This window comes from Hemiscyllium ocellatum, chromosome 1 (genome assembly GCF_020745735.1).
Source record: "Hemiscyllium ocellatum isolate sHemOce1 chromosome 1, sHemOce1.pat.X.cur, whole genome shotgun sequence".
Classification (NCBI taxonomy): Eukaryota; Metazoa; Chordata; class Chondrichthyes; order Orectolobiformes; family Hemiscylliidae; genus Hemiscyllium; species Hemiscyllium ocellatum.
In genome coordinates this window covers 139,227,945-139,254,776 of record NC_083401.1, presented here as the reverse complement: position 1 = coordinate 139,254,776, position 26,832 = coordinate 139,227,945, and the positions used below count along the sequence as shown (strand labels likewise).

General features: G+C 41.0%; 1 protein-coding gene across 1 annotated transcript in view; it reads right to left on the bottom strand.

Annotated features, from left to right (window-relative positions):
- Positions 1 to 26,832, bottom strand: part of prss12 (serine protease 12) — a 143,187-nt gene that overhangs the window by 113,381 nt on the left and 2,974 nt on the right. The window contains exon 2 of the mRNA XM_060828008.1: positions 1,940 to 2,072. Coding sequence (XP_060683991.1) covers positions 1,940 to 2,072 — 133 coding nt within the window. The remainder of the gene's footprint in view (positions 1 to 1,939; positions 2,073 to 26,832) is intronic.

The following is a 26,832-nucleotide window of genomic DNA, read 5'->3' as shown; positions in this document are numbered from 1 at the left end:
ATAAAATCAGGGCCGAGGTAATAATAGTCCACAGCAGTGGCACAAAAGGTTTAAATATAACAGTTATAGATAGGTAGGAAAGACAAGGAAGTTCAAATTTTGAAAAATTCATTGAGTAGTATCAGCTGATGGTGCATCCGACTTATCACTGGGACAATGTCTAGGTTAGAAATTCAGTGATGTCAATTTTCGAGTCCCTCACCCACAGAGGGACAGTTTGCAATCAAACTAGATTTCTGAGCAACCCAGGGAATTTAGGTCTTGTGCCTCATTATATTTTAAAAGACATGATGGTCCGAACCTGCACAGATTTGTGTACAATACTCAGATAAGCAATGGGTAAGATCACAGGTGGCTCAAGAAGTCTGCACCTTGGAGAGGCAGGGATTAGGAGGTCGGTGAAGGACGTAACAAGGAATATTGTTGGGCAGTCTCAGAGTGTAATCAGGGTGAGGGTTGGGGTTGGGCCTAATGCAGGGCAGCAAGCACAAGCTCCATGTTGGTCTTGACCTAGGGTCACACAGTGCCACCCCCAAACCTAACATAGGGGCAACGCACAGGCCTTAACCTCAGTTATTGTACCTTAATGAACACCACTCAGTCCTGCGGCCTTGGCTGCTGCACTAAAGGACCAGGGCAAGGACATGTGGCAATCAGACAGGCCCAGAGATTAGAGTCACAACTGAGATTGGAGAAATCAGGGCTTGCAGCAATGGGGAGTGAAGTATTAACCTTTTCTTCCTACTGTGCAATGTTATGCACATAGATCTCAGATGCAAACCAAAGTCGCAAAAAGGATCACAAACAGATGTTAGACCTTTTACTTGGTTATATTAATGTTCGAATGCACGATTCTGACCTACATAAATAAAGGATGCCTCTTTGCAAGGATTAAAGAATTCTTCTGGCTTTTATCAAAAATGGTATTCAGCACAGCCACATCAAAACTGTGAGCATGAAACGTGGACATCATTTTGAGTATTAAACAGCATTCTGGAAAACTCCTGACTCTATGGAGCTCAATTTCTAGTTCTTATGCTAAGAAATAAACTGTTTCAGGCAATTTGAAAAATATACAGTTCAAGATGATCTGTCCAGTTGTTATCATATGGTATGGTTAAATGAAACCTTATCTGACTTTCGTTGCTAAAATGACAAGAGTCACCATTAGTGGTTGAGTCATTGAGTGTGGAGAGGGAAAGTGGACTGGAGGGAGAGTCTGACTGCTTTGAAGATTGATTAAGAAACTGTACTAATCCCACTCTTTGAGCTGGAGGCAATCTGAGCTCTTACTTTCCAGCTGACAAAGGACAGATGCTCTCCCGATGGCTTACTGGGCAGATGCCCAACCAGCAGAGTACTGAGCTATACAAATAACAGCCATCTGAGAATTGAGTCCAAATCTCAGTTGGCACTGCAATGCTGATTTCTGTTTTCATAAGGCATGGGTAGGAAAAATCTGCCACTTAAATTGCTCCTGGATTCAATCCAGTGCACCACGCTGAACAATACGAGCATGTGGACACTGTTGATGCTTTCCACGTTTAAGCGGACAATCAAGAGTACACTGTCTGGATTCACAGATAAAGGATAATTAACTGAATGTAGTAGGAGAGGTCTGAATATTACCATATGATCCAGCATCTTCAATAAAGGACAGAAGAACAGGCAAGAGCATTAAGCAAAAAAAAAGCTGAACAAAGCTTTGTAGGACAGAAAAGAAATAGCTTATAACGACAAGCATGAATTCTCTGTGTTGCACACATTTTAATTATCAGTTGACTTTGTTCCAATATACAGTGTTGAAAGTGACTTTAGTCTATTCTGTGATACTTAACCAACAAGCACTTTTGTCACTTGAGCTAGCAAGGATATTTCACGCCTCTGTGAGCCCAAAACAAACTCCTAATTCAAAAAACTCTAAGTTTCCAAGACCTACCCGTATCCAAGCTGTCGGCAAACAACTGATGCATCCCGATTGTCCCAATTCTTGTTGCATATCAGTCCCCATCTTCCATTCACATAAACTTCAACCCGACCTTCATGTACACCTCCTTGCAATCTGACTAAACCTGATGAAACAAAATATTCATCAATATTTGGATACATAATACCAAAAGCCAACATTGATGGTGCAAATATATTTTGATGAAATCAAGATTGGGAAAGGTACATTTTAATACCATTCTGATAAAATCTTGGCAAATCTACAAGACCATAGCTCATTCATAAATACTTACCATCAGAATTGGTATTTCTTCAGTAAAAAGTGTGTAAGTAGCACCCAAACACCATGTACTTCCATAAATGATCTTTTTTTTCACTTTTCTGAAAGCAACTCATAAACCATTTAACAAAACAACTGTGGATGCTGAAAATCAGAAACAAAAACAGAAATTGTCGGAATGATGCAGCAGGTCTGGGGGTGTTGGGCAGGTTATCAGAGTTAACATTTTGGATGCAGTGGGTCTTCTTCAGACCTTTCTTCGTGAAACATTTAACCTTTTCAACTTTTGAAGGGAGAGAAAGATGCTAGAATTTTGTCCTGTACAATAGGAGTGACATGGCTCTGCAGCTGCTGGTAAATACAGCATGGAGTGTAGCAATATCAATACATTTTTGGGGTATAGATTCCCATTCTCTCCACCATCCTTAAGGAAGCAGAAAATACAGCTATACACAAAATCAATCGTCTTTCATGACTTGAAGGGCTCGCTGTGAGGCTCAATAGCAGGACTGCAACTTAAATTGAAGAAGCAAAATGTTAGCATTTTAATTGAAAGGAGAGCAAGAAAATATAGTCCCTTTTAACAACTCATCAGGCAATCTTAAAATGCTTCACCAAACATTATGTTTGGACTATGACTATTACTGCTATGTAGTCAAAGAGGAAAATGGTAATTATGAACAATATACAATGAAACGTTCCCTGCACTGGATCACCCAACACAGGAAATACCAGAAAATTTGATAAATTGGAGTGCACAGCTGTGAAGGAGCTGCCGAATCCTTTCGTACACACAGCACTCTACAGGTGCTGGGCCACAGGCACAGCAACATTACCTCAAATGCAAATAAAAGGTTCTGCTATAAATTAATAAGTATTTGCAAGGAAATTAAAAATTAGTAGTTGAATATAGAAATCACAATACACATGCCATCATTGAAAAATGAATGCAGAGCAAGAAAGAGTTTTCCTGAGCCAAATCCCTTGTCTCAATTCATTCTGAATTTATGCTTTTACATATAATAACAAAGGATAGACCCATGGATTTGAAGGCACTGCGCATAGTTGGAGTCATAGGGTTTTGCAGCACGGAAAGAGACCCTTTGGTCCCACTAGTCCATAACGAACATAATTGATTGAATCCAAAAGAGAAAATGCTGGAAAATCTCAGCAGGTCTGACAGCATCTATAAGGAGAGAAAAGAGCTGACATTTCGAGTTTAACTGACCATTTTATATTAATTGACTAGTTCTCAGGGATAAATTATTAATTTGCTTTTATGGTTGATTGATTGATTGACTAGATTTATTGTCACTGTACCTAAGTACACTGAAAACCTTTGTTTTCGAGCATTACAGGCTGGTCCTAGTAAGCAAGGACATATGGATCATAGGGTGAAAAGAACTTTGACAGAGTGAGACAAACAGGTTACACCACGCAGAACGTGGGTAAGGCAAGAACAACATTAACAAGTTCAACATTATTTGATGTTAGAGAGGCTTTTCGTCAGTTAATAACTCAAACTCTCCAAATCATAATTCAAACAAAACTAGTCCCACCTGCCTGCTCCTGGCCCATATACCTCCAAACCTTTCCAGATCATGTACTTTTCTAAGTCTTTGAAACATTGTAATTATGCTCGCATCTGCCACTACCTCATAAAAAAAAGGAGCAGGAGAAGGCCATTCAGCCTTCAGTATGATCATGGCTGATCACCCAATTCAGCAACATATTCCTGCTTCCTCCCCATACGCAGTGAAGCTTTTATCCCTGAGGACTAGTCAAAACACACTTGGTTTATTCAGCAGTGCCTATATCCCAAAGTCCTCTTTGCCTATTTCTCTTTGGCTCATCTGTCTTGTATAGAGTCTCAACCAAAACAAAATCCTTAGTTTAAATTCCTTCAAGGTCTTGCCACAGTCAGAAAGTCATGCATCTATTTCCCTATTGACACTTGCAACTGATGCTAGCTGACAGGTAAGCACCAGGGTTTATGGCAGGATCAAACTTCAGTTACCCAAGGGGACATTTTGTCCAGGCAAGTGGAGATCAGTTTGCGGGCATGCAGGGAGATAGAGTCCAAAAGGTAATGATGTGTAAGGATCCTGATATATCTCAGCCCACACTGGGTTTCACTAGAGCAAGACTGAATGAGAGTAGGAAACCCCTTAAGTCCTATCAGTTAAATAACTCAGGCAATTAAAATCAACAGCTGATTTAACCCTTTATTTTGGACATAACATCTGGAGCATCTATTGCATTACCTATCAGCAACTCACCAGGATCTGTGTGGGTAAAACTTCTTCAGTAAAAACGATTGGTTGAGAAGCCAATGATCAATGAAACTGAAGAGCTGTAACCATGACCAGGAGAGATGTACTTGCCAAAGTCTTTCTTCTCCTATAGAGAGCTTTCACTATTTGACAGACATGACTGAATGCTTGGGCTATATTTCACTTGACCAGCATTTCACCTTTCTTCAGCCGAGGTTCCCTGGTGCCAGCTTTCAATGTAGACTAGCAGCAGCTGATGGTATGTCACCTTTAGCCCTCTCTGAAGAGCAAAAGCCACCTGTCAAATGGTCACCAAGAGCCATAGCAACAACAGGAGCGATACAAGTTGCAGCAGCAGCTGCTTTCTCCTGGGCTGTGTGCCCCACCTCAGGGCAGAGGGAATGGTAGCCAAAAACAAGCTACAAGGCAGCAAGACTCAAAGCCCTACACACCTCAGCACATCTTTGAAAAGAGAGGACCAACTCCCTTGGTATGTTTGTGCACCAGGGCATCAGGAGGCTCAGACTCTTCCAGTAGATTGCTGCCTGGGTCAAGACCTCCCTCCCAGTGGATCAGGTGATCCACAAAGTGCCTATCATTGGAGGACCAACAGCTGCCTGCTTCTCTACCTCGCCCCCATGTTGTGTGCCCTCTCATCCTGCAAAGGAGGAGAGCAGAAAGTCAATCATCATGTCAACAATTTAGCAAAGATGAGGGAATAACAGACACTTGAGACTGTGAATCAACAGGTGCGGGATGACAAAAGGCTGCAAGGTGCATGTGAATTTTCCGATGGCGAGATGAGGTACTTGCAGAAAGAGGAGTGAATGGAACTGCAAGGTCCGTCTTTCTGAGGAGAACCGCGTGTAGAAGAGAACGCTGGAAGTTAGAATCTGGGTTTGGACATCTGAACGTGTTCTGGCCTGCCTTCTGAATCTCAGATCCTCGCAGGATGTTGTCTACAGATTGAGGTGGACACATTATGACCATCCACGCTCCCTTAGAGAAGTTGACCCCTTCCTCCTAATTTGGGAGAGCTCACCTCACTGCAGATACACCAGATCCTGCAGTCGGAATGCCAGTTATGAATAGGAGACCTGGAGGTACAGCCTTCCCACATAACTCCATTTTTCTGTAGTTCTTACAGCTTCCAAAACCCAAGTGCTGATAATCTAATCCATAGACTCAGATAGATGTACAGCATGGAAACAGACCCTTCGGTCCAGCTCGTCCATGCTGACCAGATATCCCAACCCAATCTAGTCCCACCTGCCAGCACCCAGTCCATATCCCTCCAAACCCTTCCTATTCATATACCCATCCAGATGCCTTTAAAATATTGCAATTGTACTAGCCTCCACCACTTCCTCTGGCAGCTCATTTCATACATGTACCATCCTCTGTGTGAAGAAGATGCCCTTAGGTCTCTTTTATATCTTTTCCCTCTCACCCTAAACCTATGCTCTCTAGTTCTGGACTCCCCCAATCCAGGGAAAAGACTTGGTCTATTTATCCTATCAATGCCCGTTACAACTTTATAAACCTCTGTAAGTTCACCCCTGAGCCTTCGACACTCCAGGGAAAACAGTCCCAGCCAATTCAGCCTCTCCCTATTGCTCAAATCCTCCAATCTCCTTGTAAATCATTTCTGAACCCTTTCAAGTTTCACAACATCCTTCCCATAGGAAGGAGCCCAGAACTGCATGCAATATTCCAAAAGTGGCCTAACAGTCGCAACATGACCTCCCAACTCCTGTACTCAATACTCTTAACCAATAAAGGAAAGCATACCAAACACCTTCTTTACTATCTTATCTACCTGAAACTCCACTTTCAAGGAGCCATGAACTTGCACTCCAAGGTCTCTTTGTTCGGCAACACTCCCTATGACCTTAACATTAAGTGTCTAAGTCCTGCTAAGATTTGCTTTCCCAAAATGCAGCACCTCGCATTTATCTAAATTAAACCCCATCTGCCACTTCTCAGCCCAATGGCCCATCTGATCAAGATCCCATTGTAAACTGAGGTAACCTTCTTCACTGTTCACTACGCCTCCAGTTTTGGTGTCATCTGCAAATGTACTAACTGTACCTCTTATGCTCGCATCCATATCATTTATATAAAGGTTTGTGGCGCAATTAATTAGAAATCCTTCCTTTAACAGCAGGAACATGCTAGCCCACCTACACATCCTGAATGTTCACTGAATACTGGGACTCAGTTACAGAGTGTAGGTAAAGCCCATTCCTATTGCCATCTGATCCTCTTATATACAGTCCTGCTATTTGATCAGGAACAATTATGGGAAAATTCCACTCCTTAGGTGGTTTCTATATTTACTATTCTGGCATCCAGGTTATGGAAACACAATGCTTATGCATCAGCTCCCTGATAAAGACAGCACCTTATCTGAAGGCACAGATATACACACGCAGTATCAGAGATACAGAACTTAGTTTGAGCATTATAAGCATAGTGACCAGATGCTGGTTTATCATTTTCTTATGATGTACCAAATGTGCCTTTTTAAATGAAGCAATACATGATAACATTACATATAAATTGAGGATTGTGGTAACCCTCATTGCCAAAGTAATTATGTCAGTGTGGAATTTGCATTAGGACAAACTATTAAAGCTGTAAGTGCTAATCATTAGTATGAAGTACATCAGGCAGCAACATCTGGCATCCTTGCATGGACAGATAAACACAAATAAATATAAGTTGCATAAAGGACATAAAACCACAGCATATTTTAAAAATTCCTCTACACCACTTCAATCTCTGCAAGCCAGGAACATCACTCAGCCTCTGTTAGGCAGCAATACCCATGCCTGGAGATGCCTGACTCCAGACAGAAAGTGGCTCCATGCTTCAATGTTGCTTCCCTAGATGTTCTCCTGCAGGCCGTCCGGGAGTGAAGGTAAGTAATGGGCTGAATTTTACCAAACATTGGCACACCTTTATGACGCCATGTTGTCATGCTCTCACTAACAGCAGAACCACTCGCCATTGCTGGGACTTCCCAAGATTTTTACCGCTCTGTCATATTTAAAGCACTGCTGGGTACTAGGTCAATAGCTGCCAGACATGAATAACTCTTTGCAGTACAATCAGAGGAAGGAGAACAAAAAGAAGGGTCTACCACATTATTACTGAGGCCTCTGACACAAAGGACTATTGGAGATGATGAGCCTCTGCACCAAGCTATGAATGAGCTGTTGCAGAAGCATAGGTACAAGAACATCTAGCAGAGCATGCATAGAATACTGAAATTATGCTCTCCAGTCCTAGACTCTCCCATAAGGGGATACAACCTCTCTGCATTTGAAAATGGGTCTCCTGCCCAATTCAAGGTCACTTATCTGCCCTTCAAAAAGCACCAAACTGTCTTGAGCTTTCCTCCCATAGACCAGCATGGCTCAGTGAGGGTTCTTTAATTTGATTGGATGAAGACATATAGGAAGTCCTTAAGTTATGGCATTAATTAAGGCATTCTCAGGAAACACAGTGTTATGGAAGCAATGATATTTCTCAGCAATTTCACTTCGTGTGTAAGAAAGGAATCACCTACATTATCAAAAGCATAGCAAACATTCCAACTTACAACTTCATGAAACTCAGCATTTCTTTCTACCTCACAAACTATTTGCGGTGAGCATTAACTAATTCTATGTTTAAACTTTCACATTAGTCTTTTTTGATCACTTTACAACCATGGATTCTTCAATGCCGCCTACCACTACAGTGGTGGCAGTATTAGATACATGCCTCCTCACTTGCAACTCAGTTCTCACAACCTCATGGGAGTTACACAAGAACATTGTGATGTACAGTGACATTAACACAAATCAGTGGTCATGCAACTCAAGTCTGGGTAGAAATTTAAGAATGACATTAATGTGACACTAAGTGGGTGCTCTGTACATTGTTGCATGCTAAACTCATGAACACTGTAAATCCCTCGTAAAAGCTACTGTCTTCTTACTTCTGCGCTTTTTAAAATTGAGAACAGAAGTGAGAAAGAATTGCTTTGAAAAACAAAGTATTACTGAATGGTTTGAAAGCAGTTAATTTAACAATCTTTGTGAAAGATCTCTGTATAGTTGTGGTTTGCAAAAGTGCTTGCAGACAGACTGGAACTGAAGGGTTGTGTACAGATGCAGCTTTGGTTAGCAACAAGAAATTGCCTGTTCTATGGACTAGTGACTAGTTATCGATTAGAAAACCTTCTGCCTACTAACAATTGGGTGATTGGATCTCAGGTAATTTACAGGTTGGGGCTGGAAAGAAGACACAAAGAAGAACCATTGGGTCTTCATCCAGCCATTCTTTGCTATAAATCTTTGTAAAAAGATTATTTTTCCTTCAGCAGTTGCTGTAAGCTGTGACTTTTATAGAGTCATAGAGATGCACAGCATGGAAACAGACCCTTCAGTCCAACCCATCCATGCCAACCAGATATCCCAACCCAACCTAGTCCCATCTGCCAGCACCTGGCACATATCCCTCCAAACCCTTCCTATTCATATACCTATCCAAATGCCTCTTAAATGTTGCAATTGTACCAGCCTCCACCACTTCGTCTGGCATCTCATGCCATACCCATACCACCCGCTGTGTGAAAAGGTTGCCCTGTGGGTCTCTTTTATATCTTTCCCCTCTCATCCTAATCCGATGCCCTCTAGTTCTAGACTACCTGGCCCCAGGGAAAAGACTTTGTCTATTTACCCTATCCATGCCCTCATATTTTTGTAAACCTCAGTAAGGTCACCCCTCAGCCTCCAATGCTCCAGGGAAAACAGCCCCAGCCTGTTCAGCCTCTCCCTATAGTTCAAATCCTCCAACCCTGGCAACATCCTTGTAAATCTTTTCTGAACCCTTTCAAGTTTTGCAGCATCTTTCCAATAAGAACGAGACCAGAATTGCATGCAATAATCCAAATGTGGCCTAACCAATGTCCTGTACAGCCACAACATGGCCTCCCAACTCCTGTACTCAATACTCTGACCAATAAAAGAAAGCATACAATCATGGCTGAAAATATAGGGAAACCAGAAGTCAATTCATGACAATTTTATTTATATAGTGTCTTTAATGTAGGAAAATGCCCCACATTCCTTCACATGAACATTACAAAGCAAAATTTGACATTGAGCCATATAGAGAGATAAAAGAGCAGATGAAAAACAATTGGTTAAAGAAATGTTAAGGAGTGTTTTAAAAGAGTGAAGAGAAGGAGAGGGTAGGAGAGATTCATAGAAAGGTTCCAGAGCTTAGCACCTTTGGCATCTGAAGGCACAGCTGGCAATCGTGGAGTGATTAAAATCAAAGACATTTCAGAGGCCAGATGTGGAATGCAGATATCTCTGACAGTTTTGGCTGGGACACATTACAAACAGAGACCAATGATATGGTTTGGGCTTTGCCCTGGGCTGTGCTGCAATTTTCAACATAATTCACCCAAAATTGATGAAAGCAGTGCAAATATTGGAGGAATTTTAATCATGGAATCATTGAATAGCTCAGATGGTCTAACATTTCAATCACCTTATTCATGCTATTCTTGTAATATTATATCCAAAGAAGCATTTTAAAAATGTAGGGCAGTCTGTTATGGGACTGTGTGCAATGGCTCCTCTCACTCCATGTTGTATGCTTTTCACAAAAATGTGGTGGGATTCTGGCTAGGCAGTGGCAAGCTGTCAATTGACAGGATTAACCCTTGTCAATATCACAATTTGCCTCATTCGTTTTCAAACTCTCATCTAACCAAACAAGTTAGATGTTAGGAAAAGGAAACGCAAGTATAAATGCGTGGTGAATGCAGATTGCCGTATGCTCTGAATGAACTCCATGTTGGACACTGGGCAACAACATAGGAACACCATATGGGCAGCAGCCACACCAACCCCACATCCACAGACAGTGGCATCCAGCATCTGCTAAGGCATCATGACACTTCCACTATCTACTGGCAGTGTATTCTGGAAGCATGGTCTTCAGGATAAGGGGGTGCTGAAGATTCTGGGCAGTTGTGAAAGGGCCAGCAGGATTTGCAATGTTAAGGTAAAGCAGAGAGTCTGATCCAAGTCAGAAACACAAGGTAGGTGGGAGGGGGTTGGTGCAGGAAATCAATGAATGACTGGCTCCTGGCAAGGTCACCCCAAATGCAAGGGGATGGATGGAGAAGGTATTGCCTTATGGAGATGGATTGGATGTGGACTTGGGGAAGCGTAAAGCGTTTGAGGTTAACTAGGAAGGGGATTTGGATGTTTGGGGCTCACTGGCCAGTACAGGCTGAGTCAGGAAGCCACTGTCAAAGAAACACTTTGTCAACTTCCATCATGCTAGAAATTGAAAGGGCACAATAAGGAAGAAAATAGCTGTGCCCACACTCAGAGAGTGGATCAGCAACTTGACTTGTGAGCGAGGAGGATGCAATAAACACTGACCAAAGGGAATGGGAAAGAACATTGGTCACGGAGCCATACAATGTGCAGCACACTGGCTGGCTACTCCCTGGCCATCCTGCAGCATTGACCCTCCCTGTGTGATGTACCTCTCCAACACAGTCACTCGTTAACATGTACACCTTGGTCCACAGAGGGTGCCAAATATTAGGGATGTTGAGCAAAGGGGGACAGTGATGTCACAATGATCCAATGCTGTGTGTAAATATTGTTCCCCCTGGCTTCCAGATGATGCAATAGGCTGTCAGCACAGACCTCCATCCATGGAGCCTCATCTGTGGTCAAGTATTGACAGAAAGCATTTACCGCCTACAAAGAGAGACTCACAACCACATGGCAGTTAACACCAAGAACATTTATGCAGAAAGCATTAGTGATATACAAGCCTTTTCACTAAAATGCCCTCAATAGGTCTTCTTCTTTCTTTACCTCCCATTACCTCTCAGTGTACTCCCTGGTTCTGCAGCTGGGCTGCAGGGAGCTGACTCGAAAGTGGACCCGATGGCCCTGGAGGTTTGGTGAAGCAATCCCAGAGGCATTTATGGCTGGACAGGCCAGACGCTCTAAAGGTATCACCTTGAGTCTCTTCGGGTTGATATTACATCAGTTGGAAGGGGGGGGACAGGAAGGGAGGAAGTGAAGCACATGGGTCACTTCTGTGGTGTCCCTGAGTGGGGAGGGGCCTGCGTGTGGGTCCCACCCTGGTTCCTTGTGAGGAGGGAGTACCTGGAATGGTGTAGCCCAGATTCCCTGTCCGCCTATCACCATGCCCTCAGTGCTTCAGGTTATGGAGTGCAAGTGTTTGCCCATCTCCAGCAAATCCTGAGGGTGCTGAACCTGGCTTTCCAGGACAGATCCCAGTTCATCCATGAAAGCAACCAAGAATCACAGGATTCATTGCAGTCTCCCGCCTGTGGCTGACCCTGTGCCTAGTCTGTGGCAGAGTCATGGCCTTTCAGTCCATCGATGAGAAACTACTCTAAATTCACATCAGTCCCATTTTCTAGCATATAGCCTATTGCCTAGACTTTTAGGATATTTAAGCACACATTCCAGTATTTTTAAAAGGCTGTGAGGTTTCCCATCTTAACTATCCTCCCAGGAAGTGAATTCCAGACTCCCACCAAGCTCAGAGTGAAAAGACCTCCTAGTGCCAGCAGCCTGTAGTGTTTCTTCCACGATCAGTTGCAGAGCTGTAAAGTGCTCACCAGATTGCGTACCCATACTCCATGTCTTTGCTTCCCATGAGGCTATCAGTATCTCGGCTGGTGGGAAGGTACAGGAGGCAGCCTTGCCAATGATTCCTCTGAGGCTTCGGAACTCTTGTCCTCGGACGTTGAGGATGGAGGCGCTTCTGGTGAGGCTGGCCATTTCTCTGCAGAGACCATAAGAATGTTAGTGGAACCTGCAGGAAAAAAGAAAAAAAAACATTGTGGCCAGTGGTTAGATGTGTTAGATTGGGAGTGACAGAGCGCATACTGTGAGAGATGTAACGGAATGAAAAGTGGTACTTACTCAGTTTTACCGGACATGGATGTTTGTGCATTCCCATATATACACTTCAAGTCTTTTCCTGCAAGGGCCTGGATTCTTTCCATCTGGGACATGGATGTGGGATACCCATCATCCCTTCTCTGCCCTCTAAGAGCTGTCTGCTCATGTAACAAGCAAAATAGGTCCATTAGGTGAGAATATCATGGCACAGCAGTTGGCACTGGTCTATGCAGCATAACAGTGGTGAGGTGACTTGAAGGCCTGAGGAGGCAGCACAGAGGGTATACAAAGTTATTGTTGCAGAGGTTTGGAGAGGAGGAAGGCAAGGGAGGGTGAAAGCAAGTGTGGCATACAGTTGTGAGAGTGGCAGAACAGGAGGCTTGGTGAAAGGTGGAAGAGAGTAGAGTGTAACATTTACCCTAGCAGAATGAAGAAGGTCATTGACCTGTTTCCTGCATTTCTGGGCATTCCTGGAGATGGCAATAAACAGGTTGGCATTGTCTGCTGGCACAGCCTCTTCTAGTCCACTGGGAAGAAACACTTCTCTGCCACATCCATCTTCCCCTTTTCCACCACGTTCTGATTCTGCCCATCAACTAGCAGGGCAACGTTTAAATGCCAGTCCTCATCTGGGTGTACAATGGGCTTTTGAACATGGCATGCATGCAAGGGAATGCTGGCATTTGGGCAGATATTCGCTGAGTCATGTTGTTGCGTGGTAACATCGGGTGGCAATCGCATGTGAGAAGTGCAATGGGAGCAGGATAGATAATACAGTGATTTTTTGTGAGATAGGATGAGCAAATGTGCCAGGCTTTGCTGTGAACATCCCTCCAAAAAACTCAACACAACTTGGACTTCATCAAAAACAGAGAAGAATCAGCCTGTTATCGTTTTTGCAATGTTGGATTTGCAGCAGCCAATTTGTGCACAATGAGTTTTCACACCCAGCAACATGATAATGACATTTTGTTATTTATTTTTGATGATTTGCTTTTGTGATATTAAAATTAGGTTTATTGTCATGTGTACTCAAGTACAAAAGGAGTACAGTGAAAAGTGTACATTGTTGCCACACACAGCACCATTTGTACCCAGGTACAAATCTTAGGTACTTAATTAAACTGGGTGCAAAACTGGAAAAATAAATTAAAACACCAAAAGTTCTACATTACAACTTTTTATTGTATAAATTAGGTAAATAAAGAAATAAAGCTAACCATTACAGTCCTTCTAGAGCCTACATGCTGGGGTCTTTCTACACGTGATATCGCTCTCCCCTGCGCTGGGACGACCCCAACCAGGCTCACAAGCTGCTGACTGCTGTCTGTGATATAGACCGAGGGATAGATTTTGGCCGGCTCTTCTTCAAAATAGGATCTTTCATATCGTTCTGAGAGGACAGCTGGGACTTTGGTTTAATATCTCATTTTAAGTAGAGTATGCCCTCAGTATGCCATCCCCCTAGGTTGGTGTGCCCATTTTCTGATGTGGAACTTTAACCAGCCTCTTGAGTGAGAGGTAACAGTTCTACCAACTGAGCTAAGACTACCGTTCGCAATGAGGCACTACAGAACAAGGCCATTCAACCCCGTTGAGTCCATGCTGATTCTTTTTCCAGAGCCATCCAGATTAGCCCACTCCCCCACTCTTTCCCCATTACTCTACAATTGTCACTCTGTCAGCTTTAAATCCAATTTCCTACTTCCACCATCCAATAATGCCGGACACATTGCAAATCCTAACTGATAGTTTCACAAAAATGTTTAGCTCAAATTGCATCCAACACAAAAGGATCTTTTGCATTAGTTTAAAATTCAGTGTGTCAAAAGATAGCCCTGCCCAAAAGCCTAGCTATCGTTCACTACCCTGTTTGAACTAATCATCTCGACAAGTTTATGCCAAATGCATGGATTTTCAGGCTTTTGAATAGATTCTTAAAATTGAGCTGTCTCTTTATACACAAAGCACTTATATTTTTTTAAGGAAACAAAATGACTATTTTGCACCAAAAAAACTAATAACAAGTTACTTTAGTTTAAAAGATCTAAATTCCACTTATTTAAATAGGCTTACTCACAAGTAGTGAATTAAACAGGGATTACAAAAGCATATTTTTGTGATTAAGTCCATGTACAGGTGAACAAGTAAAACTGTGTGAAATTATCATGTTTGAGCATATCAAAAATATTTTAAGGAACATTTCTTATCTATATCACATTTTGAAATACCAGTTCAAGAAATGTCCAAATTTCGTACTATGTGAACAAGTTTGAGCGAAAGTGAAACAGTAAAACTTCGGAAAACCAATACAAGTTCTGCCCAGTTTGTAACCAGAGCAGAAGTTCTGATCCTGTGTGTATAAATCCAGCAGTGAAGCTTGAATCTTCAGACTTCGAAGGCTATTATAGAATCAAATGTCACAAGGACCAACTACTGAGCACTAACGCTTCAAACTTTCCTCTGATGTGTGAAAGTCTTGTGTTGCATTGGGTGGCATCCCTGAATCTGTTCCATTGGTTCTAGGTTCAAATCCCACTCCAGGACTTGATGGCACTAGTGGTGTATTCATAATGTGATCAAATAGTTTACTTGTCTTTCAAATACAATGATAAGAGTGGGAGCCACTGTCAGCCATGTATGTTGTACAAACTATCCCCTTAAGCCATATCTTCTGGTAGTTTGTTCTGGTTTAAAAAGCAAGCCAGCCATGGAAACAGCACAGTCCTGGAGTGGCCATTATAATACAGTTAGTCACTACTCCTTTCTGAGATTCACAAATAGTAATCTATAGACAAAACATAGAACTGGAAAGGCACAACATGTCAGGGAGCATCAGAGTAGCAGGAAAGTCAACATTTCAGGTCAGGACCTTCCATCAGGATTGGGCCTTACCTGCTGTGCCTTTCCAGACCCACATTTTATCAATTCTGACTCCCAGCATCTGCAGTCTTACAGGCAATAATGCCCCATGATCGATCCCAAATAATGAACAATGAACATTGTACCATCCCTTTCTTTTATTCATTCAAGGGATGTGGGCAACCCATCAATGCCTATCTGCAATTACCCACAGGGCAGTTAAAAGCCAAGAAATCACAAGTAGGGCAGATCAAGAAAGAATGGCAGATTTCCTTCCCTTGATGGTATTAGTGAACCAGAAGAGTTCCTACAGCAATCAACAGTGATTACATTGTGACAATTAGGCTATATCTTTTTAAAATTAAATTTAATTAAATTAAAATCTAACAGGTGTGATTTTATTCTATGTCCCCATATACTATCCTGGAGATCTGCTTTACTAATCTGGTGATATTGCCACTACATCACCATCTCCTTACTATACTTGTGGAGGTAGTAATAGTCCCACTTATCCCTGAAGGTAAATACTGGATTCATGACCAGAGGGATATAACTGACAATTTGAAACTGACTCCATCACATGACAAAAATTCTTCTGGTCTTCGAGAGGTTTTGCTTATACATTTCTGAAGATCTGCCTCAGTCTGCTTTGTTCCATCCAACTGAGTTTAGTCAATGGGAGCATTAATAGAAAGCAGGACTCCAAGCTACAAAGCCTGCTTTAAGTTTAAGCTTCCTAGAAACATGCTACTTCCGCAGAAGGCTGGCATCGCTTGAAGAGTGAACCAAGTCTCTGTATGCCAACTTCAGATTGCTGTGCCTTTGTGACTTTAAAAGGATGCCTGTTATTCCTGCCTTGGCTCAAACCTAGCTGAATCTGAGCTCCTACAGGAACCTTCGCTAGATAATAACTCACTGAGACTAACACTCTTGTGAATTATTATCCATATTTTTGCTTTTTTAATAATTTCTCCAATGTAGACTCTTTATTTTATGCTTGTGTATGTGCATGTACTGTGACAATCATCCTTGGGTTTTTATGCATGAATAAGCCATACTTCTTATTTAAACTTAGAGACTTTGTTTCAGGTTACTTTAAAAATTAAATTCAAAGCTGAGGGTTTGTGGAAAACAGACCACAACTTATTCCAAAAGAGAAAAGAAAACCTTTGCTTATGACAAAACATGAAAAAATGTTCAATTTATCCGCTCTCCTGTTCATAACAAATATATAGCCATTTCCCCACCCAAATACATCCTGATATATTAGTATGATATCTAATTTCTCCATGGCAATTGCAGCTAAAAATGATCAATTCCACGTCAATTGTACTGAAGTATGGATAACATTGTTGCATAAACAAGGATCCACTATGACTAAATGGAGACTGCTCAAAGTCAGTTCACTAATTATCCTTACGGCCAGTATTCAGGGAAGGTTTGCAGCGTGTTGGTTTAGACTCGACTCAAGTTCAGGTCTCTTCACACAAAAAGCAACGTTTGAACCTGTTGTCTCATCTGGTCTCTCTAGCTCCAAATGCATTCATACAAAAACATTTACAATGCCTTTCACTTTAAAATTTGGATGGTACAAATTTTCAAGAATATCTTTTATGAGTTTCAAACCTCCAAAGAAAATTTTGATGTCAACATCACTAGAGTAGTAGTGAAGTTTGCCAAGTTATTTTAAGCAGGAAGAGTTAATATTTCAGTGTCACTAACAATGATACACCAAACATTCTTTAAGTCATTTTTATTTTACATAAAAGTAACATTGAAACGTAACAGGAAAAGCAATTTTCTTATTTGCTTATTGAACTCATTTTGGAACTGTGTCTTGTTTCAGAATATTCATACTAAACTACTAAACTTGAGAAGCACTAGCAATTGTTTTACTCTTATGTCTATCCCAGTTTAAAGCTCAATGTTCTCTTTTTCAATATACCAGAAGAAAATACGTACATTATCACACTACAATGGCTCTAAACCCCTACTCATCCTTTTTCTCTTAAATTGTCATATAAAACATTTCATGCCTTGCCATTACTGAAGTGAAATATCATATTCACTTACAGATGCATGTTCTAAACATGTGTTTCATTTTTCAATTCCACATTAAAAGGTAACTTGCTTTCTTATTTGAATCTTTCTATGCTACTGGAAACCACACATAGTATGATTGGCTTTACCATAGTTGCAAACGATATATGTACACAATATTAACATGAAGTGTTTTTAACAAAGTGTTATGAAGAGAATTAACATTTTATTACATAAATAGGCACATAATATGTTGAATCAACAAACTTTTCAATCTGAGATTTTAGTTCAAATTTATTCCAGATGATGTCAAACTGAAACAGTCCCAACATAAATTTGAAACAATTCCAACATAAATCTCAATGGGCATAAAACCTTTGAAATCTTCACAGCTGGTACAAATGTTGTGACTTACAAAGTTGGTTGGAGGAATGTTTCATGTGAATCACGCTATGCCGACACATTATGGGGGTTGGTCTGAGTCTTGCTCGATCTGTCTCTAGAAGGGATTGGTATGAATTATGCTCTATCAATCTGTAGAAAGAATTGGATTGTATCTAAACATTGAAGAGGTTTCATTATTCAGTATCAAGCACAAACTGCTAAAGAACTCATTGAATTGGTATCTCTTGTAAATGTATTTGGAAAATATATGCAGTACAATTTGTTTTTCCTCCAGTGTTAATACAAGACTTATTAGATAACTTATTTTGGAGTGTGGATTCAACGCAACACAATTTTTATATTCAAAATGAAGTTAGAAGCATCCAATGACATGTTTGTAACTTGTCCTTATTCAAAAAAGGGGGGAGACAACATGTGGGAAATTACAGACCACTTAGTTTAACATTTGTTGTTGGGAAAAGTGCTAGAATCAATTAAAAAGGAAGCAATTTCAGGTCATTTGGAAAGGCAAAACACTATCCATCAGAGTCAGCATGATTTTATGAAAGGCAAATCATAATTGACAATTTGCTAGACTTCTTTGAAGATGTAACAAGCAACCTGGATAGTAAAGATCCTGTAGAATTAATATATCTGGACAACTGGAAGGCATTTGATAAAATGCCACTCAAAAGGTTAATTCACAAGGTCGGATCACATGGAATTAGGGGTCATTTATTTGCTTGGATAGATGACTGGATGATGGACAGAAGACAGAGAGTTGGGATAAATTAATTTTTTTCTGGACGGCAAGATGTAACTAGTGGAACATGCCACGTGGTTCAGTCCTTAAACCCCAGCTGTTTACAATCCACATCAACGACTAGGATACAGGGAATAGAAGGCTCTACAGCCAAATTTACAGATGACATGAAAATAGGCAGGACTAAAAATTGCAATGAGGAAATAAGAACCTTACAAATGGACAGAGGTAGGTTAGGAGACTAGGCCAAAATGTGGCAGATGGAGTTTAGTGTGGATAAATGTGAGATCATGTACATTGGTCAAAAAAATTGGAAAGGTGACCTTTTATCTAAATGGGGAGAGATTTCAGGGTGCTCTGGTGCAGAGGGACCTGGGCGTCCTTGTTCATGACTCACAAAAAATTAGCATGAGGGTACAGCAGGTAATAAAGAAAAAGAATGGAATGTTGGCTTTTATAGCTATAGAAATCAAATATAACGGTAAAGAAATATTGTTGCAACTATACAAGACATTGGTGAGACTGCACGTGGAGTAGCATTCTGCACAGTTTTGGTCCCTTTATTTGAGGAAAGATGTAGTAGCATTGGAGGCAGTTCAGAGGAGCTTCATTAGAGTGATCCCAGAGATGAGGAATCTGTCATTTGAAGAGAGACTGAACAGTTTAGGCCTATACTCTCTGGAATTTAGAAGAATCAGGGCAGATCAAATTGTGGTATTGAAGATAATAAAAGGTATGGATAAAATACGCGTGGAGCAGTTTCTTCCTCTTGAGGGGCATTCTAGGTCATAGTCTAACTATAAGGGGTCACAAATTTAAAACAGAGTTGAGGAGAAACTACTTTTCCAAAAGGGTTATGACTGTGGATTTCACTACCCCAAAGTACGGTAGATCCGGGACACTGGGTAAATTTCAGGAGGAGTTAGACAGATTTGAAGGGTTATGGGAAGAAAGTCGGGAAATAGGGGTGAGGAGCATATCAGCCATGATCAAATAACAAAGCAGACCAGATGGGCCAAATGGCCTAATTCTGCCCCTATATCTTATGTATTTATGAATTGACTGTTTTTGGCATATGCAAACTATAGTTAAGGTTGCAATGCAATCTCTTCTTCGTATTGTTATCGTTTGTGTGCTCCAAGGATCCCTCATTGTCCTCCTCCTATTTCTGATTTACTGTTACCCCTCAATGAGATAATCAAATGTTGCAGCTTATCTGTTTTTGAAACCCTCAATTGTGTCCTCAGTATCCCTGGACTTAACTATTCCAATCCACTCCTGACTAGTCTTCCATGTTTCATCATTTCTAAATTCAATGTCATCCAAAACTCAACTGTTTCAATTTGCATCAAGTCCTGTGCTTACTAACCTATCTTGGCTCCTGGTTAATAGCTCTCAATTTTAAAATTCTCAATCCTGTTTTGAAATTCTTAGTGCTCATTTAATTCTGGCTGTATGAACATCCCAATTGTATTAATTCCACCATTGGTGGCCACACTTTCAGTTGCCTCAGCCATTAGTTCTGGAATTCCCTCCCTCTATCCAACTGCCTGCTGACCTCACATTTCTTCTTTGAGATAGTAGGTAACACCTTTGTAATCATTAAAAACACAGAAATAGAAAACACACACCGGATCATCAACACCACAATCACAGGAATCAGATTCACTAGAGAGGAAGAAAAGGACAACCAAATCCCATTCCTAGACGTGATGGTACAGAGAACACCAAACGGAGAATTCACCACAAAGGTTTACAGGAAAGCCACACACACAGACCAAGTCCTGAACTATGAAAGCAACCACCCCAACACACACAAAAGAAGTTGCATCAAGACACTGTTCAAAAGGGCCATAACACACTGCAGCACACCAGAACTGCAAAAAGAGGAAGAAGAACACCTCTACAATGTATTCACCAAAAACGGATACCCCCGCAATTTCATCAACAGACGTCTAAGGGAAAGACAACGGAATGAGGACATGCCACAACCCAAAGGACTAGCCACACTACCATACATCAAGAGCATTTCCAAACTGACAGCCAGACTACTACGACCACTAGGACTCATAACAGCACACAAACCAACAGCCACTCTCAGACAACAACTCACCAGGACAAAGGACCCGATATCCAGCGTGAGCAAAACCAATGTAATGTACAAAATCCCATGCAAGGACTGCACAAAACACTACATAGGATAAACAGGAAGACAGCAAACAATCCGTATCCATGAACACCAACTAGCCACGAAACGACACGACCAGCTATCCTTAGTAGCCACACACGCAGATGACAAGCAACATGAGTTCGACTGGTACAGCACTACTAATATAGGACAAGCCAAACAGAGAACAGCCAGGGAATTCCTAGAGGCATGGCACTCATCCACAGATTCTATCAACAAACACATCAACCTGAACCCAATATGCCGGCCACTGCAGCGGACAGCTGGAACTGACAACTGGAAGCGGCAGAGGCAAACCACTATAAATGCCGGAGGAAACATCATTGAAACGCTTCACAGGAGGCTCCCAAGCACTGAGGATGTCACCTAGACAGGGGAAAAAACATCTGCAACACAAATTCCCAGCTCGGCAAATAGAACCACAACAACGAGCTCCCGAGCTACAAACCTTCTCACAAACTTTGAATAGTAGGTAAAAGATACCTCTTTCATTAAGTTTCCTAGGCATTTATATTGTGACTCTAGGCTCAGTAGAAGACAGTTAGCTCATTTGGCTGATTTGCAATGTAGAGTAGTACCAACAGCATAGGTTCAATTTTCATAGTGGCTGAGTCACCCTGAACATCCTGCCATCTAACTCTTGCCCTCACCCCACCACCAACACCCGAGGCATATTGACTTTCAAGTTAAACTCACCACCGGTCACCTTTCTCTGTGAGAAATCAGTCCTCTGTGGTGAATGTATCCTTTTACGTGACCCAGCCATTGACCATTTACCTTGAACTTTACATTCCTAACAATTCATCTTTCAATCTTCATATCTTTCATCCTTTTTGAGTTAATGATCATTCTGTAAGCAATCCCCACTTCCTTCATTTTACTGGTATGTGTAGGTTAGATAAGATTACTTACAGTGTGGAAACAGGCCCTTCAGCCCAACAAGTTCACACCAACCTGCTGAAGCGCAACCCACCCAGACTCACTCCCTTACATTTACCCCTTCACCTAACACTACGGGTAATTTAACATGGCCAATTCACCTAACCTGCACATCTTTGGATTGTGGGAGGAAACTGGAGTACCTGGAGGAAACCCGCGCAGATACAAGGAGAATGTGCAAACTCCAAACAGTCAGTCACCTGAGGCGGGAACTGAACCCAGGTCTCTGGCACTGTGAGTTAGCAGTGCTACCTACTGTGCCACCATGCTGCCCACTGCCACCGTGCCGCCCAGATCTTCTGCTGTACTAGCTACTAACCACTGGTTGACTGTAAATTTCACTAACTCATTCTCCTCCCAATGTGACGTCTTTCTGTATTTCATCTAGTGTATCTTATATCATGGTTTCTTCATAAATATTAAAGAGCAATACTGATAGTCAACAACCTTGTCTCACCCTGTGTCCAATTCTACAAGGTTCAGGTTCACCGAAATAAAGCATAGAACTGCAGATACTGGAGATCTGGAGTCAACAAAAACAGCAAGTGCTGGAGAAACTCAGCAGGTTTGGCAGCATCTGCAGAGAGAAAAACAGAGTTTAACATTTTGAGTCCATGACTCTTGCAGTTCTGACTACCTGTCTTTGCTTATTTCAGATTCACCAAATATTGTTCTGATTATTGCAGTCTCATGTATAGATCTACATTTTTTTTTAATCTCTCCAGTCAATTTTAATCCCCTCTAGCACTGTTCACCAAAAAGGAAACCTTTTCAAACTCCACAAAGTGGGTGTACACTTGTTGGTGTGCAGTGCTTCTTTCTTTCACTGAACACATTCATTATTTCCATGGCCTCTTTAGTTCTGTTACCCTTCCTAAATCTGATTGAGTGCAGCCTATTTTGTGATTCAGGGGTCAATTAGTTTGGATGGCTGATTTGTGATGCAGCATGGTACTTCCTGAACCAACTGAGGTTATCATGAAGGACTGTCCTTCTCAACCTCTCTCCTTGCCTGAGGTGTGATGATCTCAGATTAAACGACCACCAGTTATCTCTCTGTAATAAGGGAGCAGCCCAATGCATTACCAAGACTATTGCAAGGTTAATTGGTTTGTAATCTCTTTCAATTTATCTGACAGGATCTTTAACATTATTTTGAATACATACATAATCAACACAATGGTGTATTGCACTTCCCTTCTTGTGGTACCAGTCTCAATTATGTAATTAGTCTTAATCACTTTTGAACAGCCTTTCTGAATGTGACAATTCAATTATGTATTGTGACCCTTATTGGTGCAGAATTTATTAATTTTTGAACATTTAATAAAGAATTTTTTTTTAAATTTACTCATCTTCCTCTTTTATTTCTCTCAATACAATTTTTCTTTCCCTATCTTTGCTTCACATTCTGTGTATAATTTAAAGCTAATTTATACTTTCTGGTGTGTATTTCCTCATTTAGAAAAATAGGATTGAATTTTAAAGTACAAAAGCATGTGGATTTGGGAATGATTGGAGGAGACTTAAATCCGGATTTTGACATTGTGGCAAAACGTTTGCCTGACCCACCGACTTACACATTTACGCAACAACTGAAAACAAGCAACAATCCAAGAAATTGGTTTGTCAATTTCAATATGTTAATTGCCCAATTACAATAAGATTGGCGTGCCTTTGTGGTTTAACTGTGAATGTACAGATTTGCTTCGCTTCCTAGAACTTTAATTGTAAACAAAATGGGAAAACATATGAATTATAGAAGATAAATGGATGGCAAGAAAGAAGATTTGGCTAAGCCCACTGATGCCTTCACAGTCTTCTATGGTGAGAGGAGCATGTGGTATTTGTGCCTTTTTATTCCTACAGGATGGCGGTGCCAGGGATGGGGCCTGACACACTGCTTTGGATCCTGATGCCAAGTTCACAGATCGTGGTTGACGTGACAATACGGGGATGGATTAAAAGATGCCTCAGTCTGTATATAACCCTGTGCTGTATATAACCCAGTCCTGAGATGTTTGATGGGGGACAGTGTAGAGGGAATTTTATTCTCTGTCTAACCCTGTGCCGAGCCCCAGGAGTGTTTGATGGAACAGTGTAGAGGAAGCTTTATTCTATCTAACGGGGTTAGTGTAGAGGAACCTTTACTCTAGCTCAACTCACTAACTTTAAGGGCATTTAAATGGTCATTGGATAAACATAAGGATGATAATGGAATAGTGTAGGTTAGATGGGCTTCAGATCAGTTTCACAAGTCCGCACAACATCAAGGGGCGAAGGACCTGTACTGCATTGTACTGTTCTATGTTCAATGCTTTAACTAAAATCTTACAGATGATTTCTTATGTATTTCTTGTGAAAGGCTTTGTTCACAGTATTTCTGCTGAGAGGTCACTTTGATAGCTTTGAAAATTTGCCCATTTAGCCAGCAGCACCTCAAAGACAGGGCCAGAAGAGACATTGAAACAGGCAGTCACCAGCAGCTAGAGCAAAGGACAAGAGGAGGACTCCAAGACAGCTAGCCAGAATCACATAAAGGAACAAGGAGAGGAGGGTCCCACAATAGCCAGTCAGCATCACTTCGAGGAGAAGATGAGAGAAGGAACCCCAGGCAAACAGTCAACAACATCTAAAGGAGCAGGATAAAAAAAATGATTCCGAGACAGTAAGTCATACACAAAGCTGGATTCTCTGGAACTGACTGCTGGAATATTTTACTTTCTGCTTTCTTATTGATTACACCCGATGAATGAGCAGAGCTCTAAATAAACCTATTGGACTATAACCTGGTGTTGTGTGAGTTCTGACTTTGTCCACCCCAATCCAACACCAGCGCCTCCACATCGCTCATTTCTAAATTGAAGTAAATAGTGTAAGATTAGTCGTAAGACATCTTAAGACAGCTCAGCTGCATGAAGTACTCACCCTGTGTCAGATGGGGTGACAATATATGGTACAATTTTCCATTAGGTTTGCAAAAACTAATATTTTGTCTGAAAGTGAAGTTGAAAACCTAATCAAAGGCTGTCATGAAACCAAGAAGTAGAGGTTGACTGGAATGAATTAGAAAACATATTAAAAAGCTTAACAGGAGGTAGGCAGTGGCTTGTATTTAAAGAATTAATCTTTAGCTTTCAAAAATCATACATTCTTTAAGGCAAAATACTCAACAGGGTAAGTGACAGAGCCCTGACTAACAAAGAAAGCCAAACATAGTATTAGGTTAAAAGAAAAGGTTTACAAAGTCACAGGAGCAAAATAAATATGTCAGCCTGATGACTGGGAGAATTTTAGAATTCACATAGAAGAACAAAGTGATCAAGAAAGACAGAATGGAATATGACTAATAAAATCGAAAATATCATAAAAATACATGGTAAAATCCTCTACAGATTCATAAACAGGAAAGACTAGCAAAGCCAAGTGTGGGTCCATTACAGAGACAGGAGAATTTATCATGCTAAATAAAGAAATGGCAGAGAAGCTACATAATGACTATCTGACTGTCTTCACAGAGAAAGACACAATAAATCTCCCTGAAATAATTAAGACCCAAGGGTCTAGCAAGAGTATGAAACTGAAAGAAATTAGCATTTATATAACTAAAATTATATTGAATAATTTAATAGGATTGAAAGTTGACAAAATCCCTGGGACCCAATGACCTTTATCCTGGAGTGTTGAATGAGATGGTTACAGTGATAGTGAATGCATTGGTGATAATCTTTCAAAATTCTATCAAGTATAAAAATTATAAGTTTGTAGGTTGTAAATATATCTTCACCGCTTAAGAAAGGAAGTAAAGAGAAAACAGAGAACTACAGACCTGTTAGCTTGACATCAACAATAGGGAAACTACTGAACCTATTATAATTGATTTATCAATCTGAAGAAATTATCCGACTGTACAGAATCATCGTGGATTTATACAAGGGAAATCATGTTTGACAAACCTGAGGGGTGTTACTGACAGAGTCAGTAAGAGGAAGTGATGTACTTAGGTTTTACAGAAAACCTTTTCTGAAATGTTTTCAAATAGGAGGTTAGTAAACAAAGCTAAAGTACATGAGATTGGGGGTAATATACTAGCATCAATTGAGGATTGATTAACGGACAGAAAATAGAGAGGAGGAATAAACAAATCAGATTGGCAGGTTGTGACTAGTATAGTATTCTTGGGTCCCAATTGTTCACAGTCTATGTCAATGATTTTGATGTGGAGGTCAATTATAAATGAAAAAGAATCTTCATGAGCATAATATTGCGTATCACACCAGATAAAAATGCTGTTACAAATAACAATTTTTCCTCTTTATAGCATTTATTTCTCTTCAACCGCATTCCCTCCTCTGCCACTCTCTATGTAGCGTTAACATCGTCCAAGAATCGTCCATCATGGCTGAAACAATGATATGACTATGTGGCAAAGTTAGGAAGCACCCCATTACCTGTATGGGGATTAAGCCTGCAATGTTGGTGCTATTCTATACCTCATTCTAGCAACCTAACCAACTGAGCTAAACAAACTGTATAGCACTTGTACATGGCGCAGCACCTTTGTCTTTAGTATATTATGTTTTCTTGTTCAGGTTATTGAGATGCTCTTAATCAACATCCTCTGTTTTTTTGGAGTCTGTGTGGACCCTACAAAAATCTGTTGTACATGTGGAGGTGTGGACTCAACCAGGAGAATGTGAGAGACCGCATGGAGTATAATGTGAAGGGGAGGCCAAAGATGAAAAGTGGAAGCACACTGAGCCACTTCCATGTCTCCATCCACTACTGTTTCTGTTATGGCCCACTCACACTTCACAGCTACAATGAGCAACATTGCCAACATGGGCTAAAAATATACCGTCTCCTTAAAAGCTTCAACTTTTAACACTTTCTCTTCCAACAGCTGATTCACCATCTGATTGTCTGACCCATGTCCCATTTATATCAGAAACAGGGTGATTCCATCAGAGCTGATGCTCAAAACATCGACTCTCCTGCTCCCCAACTGCTGCTTTTCCAGCACCACATTTTTCAACTGACCTCCAAAATCTGCAGTCCTCACTCTCTCTAAGTTGATTCCAGGAGAGTTTGGAATACATTTTTAACCCTTTAATGTCCCACTGACTTCAACTTCAGAAGTATTGGGTTGGGGGGGGGCAGGTGGCTTGTGGGGGAATTTAAAATTACCC